This window comes from Felis catus, chromosome A1 (assembly GCF_018350175.1).
Source record: "Felis catus isolate Fca126 chromosome A1, F.catus_Fca126_mat1.0, whole genome shotgun sequence".
In the NCBI taxonomy this organism is placed as follows: domain Eukaryota; kingdom Metazoa; phylum Chordata; class Mammalia; order Carnivora; family Felidae; genus Felis; species Felis catus.
Genome location: NC_058368.1, coordinates 213,177,486 through 213,196,035, shown reverse-complemented (window position 1 = coordinate 213,196,035; position 18,550 = coordinate 213,177,486). Strand labels below are relative to the sequence as shown.

Genomic DNA, 18,550 nt, shown 5'->3' with positions numbered 1-18,550 from the left:
TTATATACAGAAACTGTAAAAATGCCACTTAAATGTAAACTCATGAATTATGTATCATAAAGTAAAAAAAACAGGGTAACAGCAACAGCATACTACAATGCTGGATGACCAGGACTTGCAGTTTTTTGCTTTTTTTTTTTTTTTAATTGAGAATCCACAGTATATGACAGACAGTTTTCCAGACACAGTGAAGTCTCAAAACAGGTGTGTTAAGGCAAGTATCTCCTTATTTGACAGATGAGAAAACTGAGGCTAAGAGATTGTGAAGTACTTTAAACACTGAGTTATCTAAACCACAAAAATAACCAGGTTAAGCTTACTGTTTACAAAATAATCTCCATCTGTACACATGTAGTCTAAAACTAATAAAAGGCAAGCTTAACTATAGCTTACTACTTAATCTCCTATGAACATTTGCAAACAATCGTACATTTCTTATAAAAGCACTGTAGAAAACAAATATAAGGCTGCATCTTTAAGTAAAAGCTCAATTTTTGAGGGCTGAAACAGTTTCAATTAAAAAGTACTCTTATTTAAAATGCTTATCAATTAGTAAGTTAAATAAGCTGAAATTTTAAGTGTAAGATATCACAAACAAAACCATACCACCTCAGTAGAAAACTCAGCACGCTACAAGTCACCATTTAGTACATACCAATATTCTAGAACTCATCTTAATGACACCAAAAAAATAGCTAACCTAAATTGTAGCTGATATAAAACTGCATATACAGAACTCAGACACCCTAATAATGACTCTTCTGGATGACAATTTCACACTGTGTATTGCATTTTTTTCAAGTGCATACCCTTCGACACAACAGGAATTTCTAGGAATTTATCTTAGGAAAACAACGGACAACTACACAAATCTTTTCATACAAGGATTATTTAACTCAATGTCGTTCTTAGCTTTTCCCTAATACGAAACCAGGCATCCAAAGACACAAACTCTAAAATCTATATAGTACATCCATACAATAAAATATCACGCACCCGTTAAAAACTACGTACTTCTAAACGTAGATTTTGATTTCTAAATACTATATTAGAAATCACAGCTCCTTTGTGAAATGGCTGATTGTGAGACTCGGGCAGGAAATGCTTTAAGTGTATGTATCAGCAATATCTTACTGTGCCAAAAACGAAATAGGGGCTCAAAGAATAACGATGCCAAGTCCAAAAGGCTCAGGAACTAGTTTGAAATGGATCCCATTGGCCAAATTTGGGAAAATGTGTGCCTCAAAAAGAAAAAAGAGAATAATGGATTATACTACAATGAATAAAAAAGAATGAGTCCACAGTAATACTAAAAAAGAAGGAATAGGGGACTCTTCCTTAGAGAAGAGTGCTAAGAATCAATGTAAAAGGATTTTACATCCACCATCATTGAACTTGATTCAGTTAAGAGATTTTCAAAGGATCTAACACCGTAGAGTGAAGAGTAGTTGGGTAATAGGCCCATAGATTACTCGGTTACTTACAAAGTGAAAAAGGTATCCTTAAAATGGAGAGATCTGATAGTCATTATACCTGGCTGGCATCACCAACACAGAATTTATAACATTACTTATGTGCTCTTGATGTGATGAGATACAAAAGTTCACTTAGGTAGTTTTATTGACTAAAAAGCTGTCATAATCTAAGCATAAAGAAAGAAAAATCCAGATTGTGGGATATTCTATAGGACAACTGGCCTGAACTCTTCAAAAAGGTCAAGGTCATGAGAGACAAGATAAAAATAGGAGATTATTCTACATTAAAGAAAACTGAAACTAACAAGGTATAACAACCAAGTATAATCCATGCTCCTTGATTAGAATCTGAATTTAAAACGAAGCACATGGGTGCCTGGGTGGCTCAGTTGGTTAAATGTCCAACTTCGGTTCAGGTCATGATCTCATGACTTCTGAGTTTGAGACCTGCGTCAGACTCTGTGCTGACAGTTCAGAGCCAGGAGCTTGTTTCGGATACGGTGTCTCCCTCTCTCCCTCCCCCTCCCCACCCAAATAAATAAACATTAAAACATTAATGTTAATTAAAACATTAAAGAAAAAAAGAAAGAAAGAATAACTTAAAAAAAAAAAATGGGGAGGCTGGGTGACTCAGTCACTAAAGCACCTGACTCTTGGTTTCGGCTCAAGTCATGATCTCCTAGTTCTTGAGCAGGAAACCTGCATCAGACTCTGGCTAACACCACATAACCTGCTTGGGATCCTCTGTCTCCTTCTCTCTGCCCCTCCCCTGCTTGTGCACATTCTCTCAAAATAAACAAACAAACATTAGATAGATAAGTAAATAAATAAATAAAACAAAGTGCAAACACACCAAACACCTAGAAAGCCCAGCCATAAAAGACACTTGAGGACAATTAAAGAAATTAGATAATATCCATGTTCAATTTCGTTTTATGATATTTGCATTTGGTTATGTAAAAGAATGCCCTTATTCTTAGGAAATACATGCTGAAAAATTCTAGGCAAAGCACCAGGTCATCTGCAACTTGTAAATATACTGCTGAACCATTTGAAAATGTGTCTTGATAAAGCAAATATGATAAAATATTAATTGATAAATCTAGTTAAATGGTATATAGTACACTTGTACTATTTTTTCAACTTTTCTGCAAAATTAAAATTTTCTAAAATAAAAAGTTGGGGAAAAACAAATCAAAAGGATGATATATTTTAATTTAATGACATGAAAGAACATTCATAATGAGAAAAAAGCCAATTAACAAAATAATATGCATTAGACAAATTCCTTTTTATGAAAAAAAAGGTATATACTGTATATGTATATTCCCATGAAGAAAAGACAGACATGCACCAAAATGTTAATGGCAGGAAGTATCTAGGAGTAGATGTCCAATGATTTAATTTTTTCTCCTTTTTTATCTATAGTTTCTAGTTTTAAATGTATTTACATGTATTATTCATGTAATATAGCAGTAAATAAAAACAATTAACTTCATCCTTTGTAAGACTTATTCAAGCAACTGAGACAATGGAAGAGAGAAAAGAGAGGGAGGAGAACATGTAAGAGAGAAGCAACAATAGGAAAGAATACTATTGTAATCCTTATTTTGCTGAAGTTAATGTGGACATTTTTAAAATATGTGCCCAGGGCACCTGGGTGGCTGGGTCGATTAAGTGTCCAACTCATGATTTCAGCTCAGGTCATGATCTCACAGTTGTGAGAGTGAGCCCTGCTTATTGGTCTCTGTGCTAGGCATGGAGCCTGCTTAAGATTCTCTCCACCCCCCCACTGCCCCTCCCCCACCATACACACACACCTTCTCTCTCAAAAAGAGAAAAACAAAACTTTAAAATGTGTCTAGTCAGATTCCACTGAAATAATTCCATATGCAGTTATAACTTATTAATCAGAGATAAAGAGAGGCAGAAAAGTATCTTGGCAATCCTAGGAATCACAGACCTAGGAATAACAACATTTCCTCACTCCTAATTCATTCCTGCATGGTTGCCACAGTTAACTTAAAACCTGCTCCTACTGCTCCTGTTCTGCAGATTTCCTCTTTGGCACCCTTTTGGCCCATAAGACTATAACAGAGCCTACAACGCTTTTCACAATGACATTTCTAGCCTCATATCTTGAGATTTACCCCGTGTATCCTGTATTCCAGCCAGAAAAAAAAGGTTTTCCTAAATACTCCATGTCTGCCTAACTCACCATTATATACCTAGCGCCCAGCATAAGCATTTAATTTTGCATAGGGTAAGAGATTAAAAAAAAAAACAAAAAAAAACTCTGAAAAAAAAATATATTTTTTTAAATTCTGTAGTTAGTCTTCTAACACCAAGCTACAACAAAGTATCAAGAAGAACTAAAATTGCCCATATTGTTTTAAATCCTCCATGGAACAAGATGGGGTATTAAGAAATAAACTGCAGAACAAAACAAACCATACAGTAATGCAAGGTTACAGATCTAATAAAAAGCAACATGTCATTTTTTTTTCCCAATCCAAAAAGGTGGTTTTATTAAAGCACGGGGACAGGACCTGTGGGCAGAAAGAGCTGCCACAACATATGATTTTAATCACTGAAACACTGCAAAGTACCTCAGCTAGAAATGAGAAAAGCAGTGGACATAAGTAAGATTTTAGTGATTATATTTCTCTCACTGTAATGATTACTTAAGGAAATACATACTTTCCTTAATAAGATAATAAAAAAAATATACGATTATTTAAGGAAAATAAAGCTACTCTGTCCTTCTAAGAGACATGTGTTACAGAACAATCTTATGGATGTTTACAAAAGCTACCTAATATTTTCAAGATTACTTATTCCTGATAATAAAGATAAAGAAACAGCTCCCTGACAGAGCTGAAATAAATACAATTTGTCAGTGGTAGTCCCTGAATGTCAACCTTAAGTTTTCAAATTCATCTGGAAAAGTCAGGAAAAAAAAAATGACCATGTAAAATACTAGGTGTTATTTTCTCTAACTGCAATGCTAGGCCCAGGACTCATGACTACCTTTCAAATGCCCAAAGAGCATTTTACATTGTTAAAATCTCCTAGCTTAAAAAAATAAAAATAAAAAAACAAACAAACAGTAACACCACCACCAACAAAAACACAACCTAGGGTACGGTCTATTTGTTACACTATGCACATATAACAACAACTGTCAATTAATTCAATTCTGGCTACTGGGAGGAAGATCATTCCATAAAACAAGGTAGTTTCTAGTAACTTGTTTACTCATTTAAACACAGCTTATCCATCTTACCAGAATAAGTAACTGCCGTGGTACTGTAAGTAGCACTCTGGGTATAAGATGGCACCACAGTAGCTGCAGCTGCTACTGGCTGTACGGTGGAAGATACAGGATAAATGGAGAAAGTAGTGGTAGCTGGACTTGGTGTGGCTGGTTTTATGGCTGTCACTTGTCGAGTCTGCTGGGCTTGTGTATACTGAGTTGCACCTTGGCTATAACCTGCTTTGGGGGCTAAAATGGGAAAGAGACATCAGAAAATTAGAAGGGTGTACCTTGATATTTTTTCTAACTTTCAAGGATATTGATAAACTAAGTATAAACATCAACTGTAAATTTGATGCCAGAAGTTTTTTCTTAGCACAAGGGTTGAAATTCTTACTACCAATTAAATAACACATCTATATAAATTCATCTAATATCCCATTCTCAGATGCTTTCTATGTATTTCCAAAATGGCATTTTGTCCAAATTTACAACTAACTGAATAGCAGTACTATTTAAATAACGTTTTTAGAAAAGGTGTGTGTGTGTGTGTGTATTTAGGCTAGTCAGTCTAATTTGAGCATTATGCTTAATATTAGGAATAGCGAGCCTCAAATATGTATTTCAATTCAAAATAAAAATTTCATTGTTTAATTACGTCAACTTGTTCAAATATACTTCATCACATTTTTATTAATTCATCCATAGTGAACTTCAGTCTAATTTCAACTCATAAGGTGACACTGACTTAAATCTTCAAATGTCCAATGGCTTCAGTGCAATTGTTCTCAAATGGCTAATATTCAGGTTTCTGCTGCCTTTGACCATGTTCAAAATATTTATTTTAAGAATCTTAGGAACCTTATTATTAAGCCCTAAATTAATAATTAATCATTTATTAACAATCATTAAGGCATACAAGTCTAATTCCTGATAAAGGCCCAAATATCAGAGGGCCAGTACCTTATGCTTAGTTTAGTAAAGGTACCTTAAGTAAACAGCAGTTCAGTTTATAAAACTGTTATCTACATGTAGTATGAAACTTGATCCACACAACACACAGATCAGGGCATTTTACAAAAGGAAATTAATGTCCAAGAGCTAAATGACTTACAAGTCACATAGTCAATATCAGACCCAAGACTAAACCAAGGCTCTTCTGACTCTTAAATACAATCTAACTTTGATAATTAACTATGAAGTTCACTACAGATCAGTGTACTCACAAATCATTAGAGAACAAACTATAAGAAAAATCAGTCATAACTATAAAAATATTTGTATACCACTTTTAAGAGACTCATAAAAATCTGAGAACTAGAAGTACCCTAGAGAGATCTGGATCAACTACCTCAGTTACTAATAAGAGAACAGAGACGAAAAGAAGTAAAAATCACTACCCACATTAGTGGTAAAGTCAGTACTAGAGGCTAGTCCTACTTTTTCCTAATCCAAGGTTCTACCCACACTCTCACAGTCCTTCAAAAATAATTAAAATAAATGAACTGTCTACTTTTCTGAACTCAGCTGTTTTTAAAAGTTTTCAATTCAATCTCTATTAAAAAAATCCATCTTCAGGGTGCCTGGGTGACTCCGTTAAGTGTCCGACTCTCCATTTCAGCTCAGGCCATGAGGTCACAGTTCTTGAGATCCAGCCCTGTGTGGGGCTCTGCACTGACAGCACAGAGGCTGCTTGGGATTCTCTCTCTCCCTCCCTCTCTGCCGTTCCCCCCAGTTGCACTCTCTCTCTCAAAATAAATTTAAAAACTTAAAAAGGTGGGGGGCCTCAAAGGGTCTCCACTGGTTACACAAAGGCAGGCAGCAATATGTTCTGAGCATCTCTAGTGAAGATAAGAATGTGGCCAGAAATTATCACCATAACTCCTTTTGTATAGCTTATTTCACAGCAGGAAGAGAACTGTAAGAAAAGGGCATTATTAGGATTTGTCCCCATGGCCTTCTCTCTTTGGTACTCAAAGGCATTACAACAGCAGAACAGAGAACAAGGCTAAAACCTGCTTCTTTTTAAGTAATGTAACACAATGACCTTAGATGAACTCAAAAGGGTACCTTCATTAAACACAGTGAACAATTTATTTTAGTAGTTTTCAATGAAACTATATGCTAATAAAACCCACCTGTCTGATAGTAGGTTTCAGCAACAGAAGGCTGAGGCTGGGCAGCAGCTGCTACGGCAGCAGCCGTTGCTGTTGGCTGTTGGTAGTACTGCTTACTATCATAAGCTACAGCAGGAGCGGTGGATCTTACATACGAGTACGAGTCCTAAAGAAAGGCAATAAAAGAAAGTCTTCCTGTAAGTGAAGTGGCAGGAAAAAAAACCCAACTCTACTATATAAAAGTGTAATAAAGGAAAACAACTAACTACAGACCTATGTATAAGAATCAAATTCAAAACAAAGGGCAATCATTTTGGACTTCAAATAAGGTCAAAACCATTTCAAGCAGCATGTTTAACTTTCACATCAGAAAAAAATCACTGAAGCATTTAAAAATAATGCCTATCTTTAAAAATGGATCTCATAGTAAAGACCACCTGTGTGTTCTAAGCTTTGACTGCTCTGGCTTTCTTTTCATTCTTTACCACTATTAACAACATGATGAGTAGCAGCTTCTGGGTGGAGAGGAAAGGGGAACTCAGGTTCCAGGAAGAAAGAACACCGTATATAAGTCTCCAAAGCAGTGAAGATCAAGGTGAGCTGGGTGAACTCTGGCACTGCATAAAGTGAGGAGGGGGACATGCAGGTGGAAAGGCTGAAAAAATAGGCAAGGCCCAGAAAATGATGGGTTGCATACACCCTATTAAAAACAATGGATTTATTATATTGTGTCTCTGGACATAATAAAAACAATCACACATGGCAAAAGGAGTTTAGTAACTTGCCCAATAGTAACAGAAAATACTAATGTTATGATTCACATGTCAATTCATTACTGAACAAAATAAATTTATATACTTTAGAAAGAATATAGGAAAACTAGGCAAAGTCCAGAAGGATCTGAGTTTAAAAACAGATCCTAGGGGAGCTGGGGTGGCTTAGTCAGTTAAGCATTCAACTCAATTTTGGCTCAGGACATGATCTTGCATGAGTTTGAGCCCTGTGTAAGTCTCTGTGCTGACCCTGCTTGGGATTCTCTCTCTCTGTCCCTCCCCCACCCCCTCCCTCAAAACAAACATTTAAATCAATCAATCAATCAATCAATCAATCAATAAATACAGATCCTAAAAGCAAACAAACAGAAAATGGGTTACTAAAACATGAGGACCAAATTTAGTAAGTAGTAATTTAGTGTCATAACAAACATAGTACTACTATAAAAGGGAATTAGATCTTTGGGTCCCCAAAAGACTGAACCAAAAGCAACTAAATGAATAAGAGCAGTCATCAATTTGTTACATACCAAGAAAGAATACCTTGAGCGGAAGAATGTACAGGCAACAGTTTTCTGTCCTTGTTAAATTTCAAGAGAACACTATGTAACTTGTTTGGCCTATATAGCTTAGGCTCATGGTTCTCAAAAGAGGAGACACAGCCTGTGTTCCAAATGGATGAATAATGCCATAATACAAACAAGGAGCATCTTCACTATGTCTTCATTTTTCTGAAAACCTTGGTTAATATTTAACCAGTAATTAATGGAAAATATTTTTAATTAAAGCAGACACAGATACAAAATGGAGTTGAATGGACTCAGGGGAATTACTAACATAAAACTCACTGCAAGGATGCCCCTAAATTACCTATGAACACACACTCACTTCATCATTACAGGTAGATTTCCGAAGACCCAAGTTTGAAAGCACTGGCTTGGACACTGTATCACACACTATGGCCATTGAAGCATGTATGTCAAGACTAGTGGAACCAGTAGTTTTCTTACCTGGTAGTTCTGTGTAGTAGCTGGGGGTGGTGGTGGTGGTGCTTCTTGTTGTCTCTGGGTATAACCGTAGTCAGTTGCTGTATGTGCAGTGGGGTAGCCTCCATAAGCAGCAGCTGTTGCAGCAGCTGCAACAGCTACTGGAGCAGGCCTGGCAACTGCAACTGTGGCGGCCGCTGGTGCATAGGCAGCAGTAACTGTGTGAGCAGCTACTGGAGCCTGATGGACAGTGTAGCTAGCAACTGTAGTTGGATGAGAGTAGGCTACACCCGAAGCTGGCTGCTGGCTATATTGTGGAGTAGAAGAATAAAGATAATACAATTTAGTTGTAAAATCTAAGCATTTAATAAAATACAAAGCACATTTTCAAGAAATTTAATCACGGGCTACAAAACACCAAGTATTTGAACTCAATAAACCTCCTAGTCAATACCGTATTTGTTACTGTTGTATAGTTTTTATTCCTTAATTTTAAAACATTGGACAGTCACACATACTACGCTTAAGATCATGGACCATATCACAAAGCAGGGATGACAAACTGGGATAAAAAGCAGTACTAGGAAGAAAAGAAAAACTGATGAAACTAGGAATTTTAAAAAATATTTGTTTGTAAAGTTCTTTATTCTTGTTCTATAGTTAAAAAAAACTCTACAAAGAAATCATGTTAAAAATATTGAGTTCTAACTCCAATTATAGAAAACATTTAAGGGAGAAACTATTACTTATTTGACATAAGAAATACTTCTGATACCCTAGGGCAGTACTTATCAACTGGAGGAGATTGTGTCCTCCAGGAACATTTGGCTATGTCTGGAGATAATTTCTGATGGTCAAATTGCAGAGGAGGTGGTGGTGATTGATGTGTGCTACTGGCATCTAGTGGGTAGAGACCATTGATGCTGTTACTTATCCTACAATAAACAGGACAACTACCCACAACAAAGAATTATCCAAAGAATGTCAATAGTGCTGAGGTTGAGAAATCTTGCTCTAGGGCACAAAACCTACAATGGACTATCTATGATTTTAGATAAATTACCCAAGTTACAGGCAGCATTTCATTACATACATTTATTTTTCTCTTAAAAATGTAGCACATGTTGCAAAAGAAGACCTAAGTCAGATGCTTTTCAATCATAACCATTTAAAACATAAAGAGGCAAAAACATTTTTCAAAACTGTAGATCAAATAAATTTCCAGCTAAAGTTCTCAGAAAAATGTTTAATTTTTAAATTGAGAGTCTATGTCATATAAAACCAAGGCTTACAGATGTTAGCACATGAAAGTGTATTTGTTATTCTAATACACTTAGAATTACACTTAAGTTTTATTATCAAGGCAGAAATGCCTTCTAAAAAAAGGAAAGCCCCAACAGTTATTTTAGCTGACAGGTTTTAGATGACCGTAAGTTTTAATATGAGCCAACAAGTTAAGAATAGCTAAGAAAAAAAATACCCGACGTAAGCTGAAGCTGCACTAATAGAGTGTCTGATTCATGGGTTATAGTACAGGATATTCTTCACTGGTGTGCACAATACCATACAAATATGGCATACAATTAAAATTTGGGGCCATCACATTTTAACCATATTAGGGAAAACACTGATAATTATAATGTATTCAAAGGGAATCAATATGAAACTTATAAGTATGGGTATTATTTCACATAAAAAGTAGAGGACCTGGGAACATTCAGTCTAGAAGAGATGACTGGGGAAGATATGAGAGCTGCCTTCTAATAGAAGAGACTTACTCCATGCTGCTCCAGAGAACAGAACTAGAACCAATGGATGGAAGGGTGGCAGATTTCAGCCCAATATGAAAAAGAAAAAAAAACAAAAACTTAGAACAAAGTCCAAAGAAACTCTTATAATTTATATTTGGAAGAGGTTTTCCACATTTTGATATTAAAAATAGCTAATAATTTCTACATATATGACAACTGAAAGACAGGAGAAGGGAAATTTAAATAGTGGAAAATTGGTTTGGGATTGACATTTTCTATGGATAATTCCACAGCCTTAAGAAAAAAATGCCAATAACATATTATACTTCTTCAAAATTCCTAGAACTGAGAAAAAGAATTATATTTAAAATATAAATACACCAGTTCTGTGAAACTTATATTTAACATTTACTTATAAAATTTCACACATTCAGACTACACTGCATAAAAGGGGTTTGTTTATATAAAAATTTAGATAGTCTTGGACTCCTATACAGTTTCCATTCACCCCACGCTATTTATCAAAATATTTGCTCACACTTCTTGATCCCCAAAACTTGTCCTACAGGACAAAAAAGAGAGTGGGAATAGAATAGGAACGTTAAGTCAATTTGACTTATACTGCCTCTGATCCTTAAAAGACCCTGTGACTGAGAAAGGGAGGACAATATGCTCTGGTTTAAGCCCACTGTCCCCTCATAATTATTAACAGTACTCTCTCACACCCATGTGTCTTGGCTTGAACAATAAATCTTATAATCATCCTTCCCAGTAACCATATAAAAAGTATGTCAATACCTTTAGCAATTATCATAAAGTACATGCCTAGGGCTGCCTAACCCAACTGCTCTTAGCCAGATACCTACCCATCATCTGGGCTGAAACTATATCCTCTACCAAAAGCATCATGATGAACGATGATCTAGTCCCAATTCCCAGGGGTTTAAGGGCTAGGGCAACTGTCTGCTGTTCAAAATAAAGACTCTCTGGTTATCTTAAACCCATCTGGGAAATTCTTTTTCAACTTGAAATATGCTTAGAAAAACTGCCTTTAATGTGATGTATATGACCAGCCTGGACCATACCAATTCAATTAAATATCTACTGGCTAAGTCTAAATAAGTAAGTAAATTTTTAAAAATTCAAGTTCAAATTAGTTTAAGCAAAATTAGTCTTAGGTCGAAATATTTTAAACCAAGGATTGTGCCTACTTTGGAGTGTTAGAATAAAAGTCTTAAATTATATCCCTACATAAAATTTAAGGCTTAATGGCCATTAATTTTTTAAAATAAAACTGGACAAGTAATTAAGAACCCAAGTCTTGTAATAAAAATTTATTTGTGAAATGAGAAGACTTTCATTTTCATTCAGAAGAAGCTTCCATTTAGATAATATCCTTTGTGAATAAATTAAGTCTAATAAACTTCAGTCAGTTTTAAACCAGGACAAACTAAATAATTAACCACAAAACAAACATATAAAAATATGTGTAAGTAAGGTTATGAAATACTTGAAGAATCAGACATAAAATGGAAAGGTATTTCTCTTCGGGGTTGAAAAATAAAATATTTAGGGAATTATTAATATTAAAGAGTAATGACACTTTTTATATTCTTGGACTTAAACTGGAGGTTAATGGCCAGCTTTCTCCCCTTCCTTACCAGAAAGTGAAACCAACCAGAGACCTTACCACAACAGATAGCTGACCAAAATCACCAGACAGTTGGAAGAAAGCCTACTATAAACTGCAAAAGAAACAGGATTGATCCAAAGAAAATGAATATCTCAAGGCAACAAACAAGAATTTAAAAAACTCTGATTTATCCATAAAATAAAAACTTTACACTCTGGTAGAAGATAAAGTTGAGGGATACAGACAAGATCAGAATATGAAAACTAGAAAAGAGAAGATAATCTAGGAAGTCCAATATCCAATTGGAAAGAATTCTGAAAAGAAAAGAAAAAACCAAATGAAAGAAATTAAGAAATAGTATTTCCCATTCTGGAAGGGAAGCATATATTTTCAAATTTAAAGGGACTACAGAGTGCAAAATTGAATGAAAGAACTACATCTAGAGACATAGCATTTTACAACACTTCAAGGTTTAAAAAAAAAAAAAAAATCTTTCAAGTCTCCAGAAAGAAAAAAAATAAGTCAGCTGTATACAAATAAATGAAAATCAGACTTTTACTGATAACACTAGTGGCTAGAAGACAGCAGACTGTCTTAAAAATTCAAGGAAAGATGATTATTAATACAGAGTTCTGTACCCAGCTAAACCATCAAGACAGAATTATTTTTTTTTTTGACATTCGAGAACTGAAAGAGTTTACTACCTATACACCACCCCCCTTTCTGAAGTAACTAACATGAGGATGTACTTCAATAAAAAATAAACCAAGAAAAAAAAAATGAGATCCTATAAACACTGGATCTAAATCCAGGAGAGAGGAGAGGCCAGGTCAGCAGCTGTGCAGCAGACCGACACAGGCAATGAGCTTAGACTGTAAGTAAAAACAGTATAGAGGCCTCCAGGAGAGAAATGTCCAGGAAAACAGGATTGGACAAGGGACAGTATACCAGGAGCCTGGAAAAATCTTAAGATACAATCAAGGCACCAAAAAGATGGGGGGGGGGGGGGGTGGTAATGAAAGGCTTCAGCAAATATGAAATTGCTCAAGAAAGGCATGATCCTGGTAAAAGACACCACAGTTAAGCAATCAGTAGGATGTAAAAAACAAACATCCATTTGAACTTGAACCTAGGAAGATTGTTCTATTAAGTGGCACAGGGTTGTAAAAATGGAACAAACATATTAGAAATGATAATCGTACACCACCACCACTTGGCTCCACAGTAAGTACTACTATTTACAATCATAAAAGAATAAAAGTTTTTGCATTAAAGTTTCAGAATCAACCTAAATTACAGAAGACAAACTACGATTACAGAATATAACATAAATGTTAATCACAAGTACAACCACAGCTAAGTTGGGGGATGGGGTGGGGAAAGAGGGAAAGTAAAGCACCAGAGTTCCAAGATTCTTTTCCTAAAATAGAGAGTACTGAGAAACTGACTACCTTTGATGGAAATGGAGTGTTGAAGAGAAATAGGCATATCAGTGAATTTGGAAGAAGAAATGAGAAGCATGAGAAAGTATGTACTAACTCCTGACTGTAGGAAGTCAAAATATAATGCATAAAAAAGTTGATAAATTAAGATACAGAGAAGCATATGATTTCATGATATGCAGGTTAGAAATAAAACCAGAATGCACTAAAAGTAAGGGTCTCTACAAAGTGGAACTGGGAAGAAGGGAGAAGGAAAATAAGGGAATTTTTTCATTAAAAGCCCTTCTATACTATTTTATTTTTGATTACAGTATTATTACTCTAGGGGGGAGCATGAAAGTACTGGAATAGAATTCTCAAACTGGCAACTTGAATAACCGACGAACCACCCACCACAAATTTAAGATACTCCTAATTTCTACATTTCTGGACTAACCTATATCCAACCCTGAGCCCATTTTTAGCATTTGCAAGTTCCATTAGTATGAGTTGGCTATTATACTAAAGTTATAGTCACTACTGACATTAAAACAACTATGTGTACCAATGACTTGTCCATATAAGTGGCATCTGGTAACAGGGAAAACATTTTTATACCTCTTTTTTTTTTAAGTTTATTTATTTAAGTAATCTCTACACCCCACATGGGACTCAAACTCACAACCCTGAAATCAAAAGTCGTATGCTCTTCAGATTGAGCCTGCCATGCTACTCTCTATATTTTTTAATCTTTATACGAGTGATTTTCAAAATGTGATCCAAGGACTACTAGGATCCAGGAGGTTATCCCTTTTTCAGTTACAGATTGCTTTCATATAATTTAATCCAAATAATTTATTGCTTTCACATAATTTAATCTAAACAATTTAATAAAAATCTCTGTAAAAGTGTGAGGTAAGGCCTCTTGTCTCACTATTTTGGGGGGATAGTAATCTAGTTATTTTTCATAAAGAAATTTGGGGTTAACATATGGTAATTTTATTCTTATTTTAAAATGACTTAATAATTTTAAGTTTTTACTTATTTTGAGAGACAGAGCAAGCAAGGGAGGGGCAGAGAGAGAGGGACAACAGAACCCCAAGTAGGCTCCACTCTGTCAGCACAAAGCCCGATGCAGGGCTAGAACTCTCAAACTGTGGGATCATGACCTGAGCCAAAAACCAAGAGTCGGATGCTTAACCAACTGAGCCACCCAGGTGTCCCAATAAATATTTTTTTAAATTCTAAGACAGTAAATATAACCCACATAAACAAAAGCTCTTTGGGGTCTTCAATAATTGTAACTGCTTGAGGGGTCCCAAAACTGTAAGCTTCAAGAACCACCATTTTACCATAGAGCATTAACTTAGAGTCTATAATGGTATTCATCATTCATTTCCCCACTCTTTAAATTATATCTTTAAACAAAAACATTTCCTTCTATTCTGTAACAGGGAAACAGTTCTCCAGGAAAATAAGCAGTGCACATGGTCAGAGCCCTATATCTGCTGCCTACAGCTGCAATAACCCTATCCAGGGCTCCAAATCTCCCACTTTGCCTGCTGTGCTGCTCAACAAATATCATTTTCTGTGTTAGCAGACATGAAAGGCATTGGGAAGCAATGGCCTAGAACTCTGGGACTCCCACGAGAACCAGCACAGAAGGTGAATTAGGAAAAAATCCATTCCCCCCACTTCTTTTAAAGATTTTTAAAAAATGTTTATTTATTTTGAGGCATATGTGGGTGGAGGGACAGAGAGAAGGAGAGAGAGAATCCCAACAAGCAGGCCCTGCCCTGTCACCACAGAGGCCACACATCAGGGCTCTTGGGGCTGGTTCCTACAAACCATGAGATCACAACCTCAGCAGAAATCAAGAGTTGGACACCCAACCAACAAAGCCACCCAGGGACCCCCATTTCCCCTTTTAAGGGAAAATTGTAAAAGAAACTTTACTATCTCAGCCTTGGCTCTGGGGAAAGGGGAAAGAAGTCTCCCCTGACAATCAATCACAAGCCAGCCTTCCCCTAGTTTGGGCTCTGGAATGCACATTCTCTAACTAGGAACACTCCCAGCTAAGAAGTTCGTTTAATGTATCTCTGGGCTGATAGTGCTTCCAGATGCCACAAAACACATTTTCCTCTCTAAATGCTACAATGTTCCAAGAAACAGGAGCTCTCAATAAAAACACAACAAAACCCACAAGGAAACAAGTTACTATGAGCAAGAGTTTGCAGAATAAAAAAAAAAATTTGAAAAGACTAGAAGCATTAGAATTATTAGATACAAAATATAAAATAAGTACACTAAAAAAAGTAAAAGAGACTATCAAAACTAAGACCAAGGACCAAGAAATTGATCAAACACAACCAGATGAATTTTTAAAAGAACAAAACTTCCAGAAACAAAATACACTATATATAAAAATTATAATCAGGAATTTAGAAAGGCATTACATAACTGATTAGACATGGCTGACAAAAAAAAAAAAATTAAACTTAAAATTGTCTCCAAAATTACTTAGAATGGACAGAGACAATGAGGTGAAAAATATTAGAGGTTAAAAAATCAGGAGGAAAGAAAAAAAGTGGTAAGTTACATCTAAGTAGAGTTGCAAATGGAGAAAAAGGAAACACACCTAAAATGAATGTCTGAGATTTCCTAAAATTAATAAAAAAATAACAATCCTGAGATTCAAGAGCCCCAACAAAGCACTGAGGGAAAACAATTTGCCTACAGAGCCTAAGTGATGACTTCTCAATAATGAGAAACATGAGATTAAAAACACACACAACACACACACAAAATCTTACCAGTAGACCCATATTTAAGGACATTCTTAAAGATTTCCTTTAGGAAAAATGAAAATGATCTCAGAATGAATAAACTTATGTTTAAAAAGTGGTAAATATAGGGTGCCTGGGTGGCTCAGTCAGTTAAGCAACCAACTTGTGGTTTCAGCTCAGGTCATGATCTATGATCTCATGATTCTTCAGTTCAAACCCCACATTGGGCTCCATACTGACAGTGCCGAGCCTGGTTGGGATTCTCTCTCTCTACCCCTCCCTGCTCGTGTTCTCCTCTCTCTCTCTCTCAAAATATATAAACTTTAAAAAAAAAAAAAGCGATAGAGGTGCCTGGGTTGTCCAGTTAGTTAAGCTGCGACTTTGGCTCAGGTCATGATCTCTCTGTGAGTTCGAGCCCCTCATCGGGCTCTGTGCTGAAAGTTCAGAGCCTGGAGCCTGCTTCGGATTCTGTGTCTCCCTCTCTCTCTGCCCCTCCCCCTACTCGCACTCCCTTTCTCTCTCTCTCAAAAACAAACATTAAAAAAAATTTTTTTAAATGGTAAATATGAAAGTAAGTTTAAATAATCACTAATATGGGGCACCTGGGTGGCTCAGTTGGTTGAGCCTCTGACTCTTGATTTTGGCTCAAGGTCATGATCTCATGGATCATGGGTTCAAGCCCTCCACCCCCCTCTGCCCCTCCCCGACTTGTGTGTGCCCTCTCTCAAAATAAATACATAACTTAAAAAAAAAAATCACTGACTATATAATTTTGTTCAACAATGACTAGTTGTGGGGTTAAAAAAAATCTAAAATATTGTATAATAATGGCACAAAATCAGGAGAGGATTAAGATTAAAGCATTTTATAGGGAAGCAAAAATAACAAAAACAGGGAGGGGCACAAAACAGAAGAGACTCTTAAATATGGAGAACAGAAGGTTGCTGGAGGGGTTGTGGGAAGGGGGATGGACTAAATGGGTAAGGGGCTTAAGGAATCTACTCCTGAAATCATTGTTGCACCATGTGCTAACTTGGATGTAAGTTATAAAAAATAAATTATAAAGTTTAAAAAAAAAGGCAAGAAAGAAAAAAAAATAAAGCATTTTAAGTCCTTATATTGTTTAGGAGAGTAAAGATAATGATTAACTTTGGACAGTGTGAAATATCCATATTAAATTTCTAGAGCAACCACTGTAAAACAGAAACAATGTTTAATACCTAATGTTGTAAAAGGAATGAGAAAAAGTCTCAATCAAGAAAATGTAGACTGCTTCTGTCACTCACATTATTAAAGGTGTTTTTTTTTTCTCCTCTGGAAAACATACTCTGTGTGTGTACATTATTTTTAATTTTGGATAAAATGTCAAATTGATTGATAGACAAAATGTTTTTTTTCTTTTTCATGGCATTCAAAACACAATTCGATCTTTTCATGAGTCCAAATTTAATGCTCAACATTGTTGGACTTCTCTAAATTTTCCAGGTCAAATTATGGCATTTTATGTATCTACCAAAGCACTGAGAGACTTTTTTTCTTTTTTTTCTAACGTTTTAATTTATTTTTGAAGGAGAGAGAGACAGAGCATGAGCAGGGGAGGAGCAGAGAGGGAGACAAAATTTGAAGCAGGCTCCAGGCTCTAAGCTGTCAGCACGGAGCCCAACATGGGGCTCGAACTCACAAACTGTGAGATCATAACCTGAGCTGAAACCAAGAACTGGACACTTAAATGACTGAGCCACCCAGGTGCCCCTGGCACTTTTTATATTTTTGAAGTCATTTAACAAATTATTTACAGAAGATTAAGGGATAATAAAAACCTATTAGAAACCCAAATTTTTATTCCGTATGTTCTTGGTTTTAAAACAAACCACGTTCCCTGAGCCTAACTGCTCATCAACTTTTATGCACAAACCACAACGTTTCTATCTTGTAAATGTGGAATCCAGATTTCAAATGTATCTCCAATGAGTTCTAATTTATTACTTCTGGCTCTTCTTCCTGCACCTGAACTGTCAAAATACAATGCTTAAAAAGTTTTTTAGAACATTTGATGGCTCCATTTTTATTTTATTTATTTATTTTTTTTGAGAGACAGTCATCTTCTTTGCTCCATACAAACATTTTCAATTTTAAGTCTGGAATGATCAATCTAATCAATCTTTTCCTTTCTACACCATCAACTTCCTTCCGATTATCTTTGAATACATACGTACCTTCAGTATCTGTCCACTGATGAATCCTATCCAGTAAATTGTGATGCATAAACATTACAAAAAGATGAAAGAATTCTGCCACATACACTTCTAGCAAATTGAGATGTTGAAGATCTTGTCACAGAATATTATGTAA

General features: G+C 35.6%; 1 protein-coding gene across 5 annotated transcripts in view; it reads right to left on the bottom strand.

The window, feature by feature from the left end:
• ZFR (zinc finger RNA binding protein) overlaps positions 1-18,550 on the bottom strand; it is an 84,612-nt gene that overhangs the window by 54,633 nt on the left and 11,429 nt on the right. For 3 of the 5 annotated variants that reach the window (XM_023239182.2, XM_023239191.2, XM_023239190.2), the window contains exons 3-6: positions 10,386-10,409; positions 8,632-8,914; positions 6,870-7,014; positions 4,762-4,980 (exon numbers count right to left, since the gene is read on the bottom strand). In XM_023239182.2, coding sequence (XP_023094950.1) covers positions 4,762-4,980; positions 6,870-7,014; positions 8,632-8,914; positions 10,386-10,409 — 671 coding nt within the window. The remainder of the gene's footprint in view (positions 1-4,761; positions 4,981-6,869; positions 7,015-8,631; positions 8,915-10,385; positions 10,410-18,550) is intronic. The other 2 variants (XM_045038360.1, XM_023239184.2) reach the window with 1 other exon arrangement.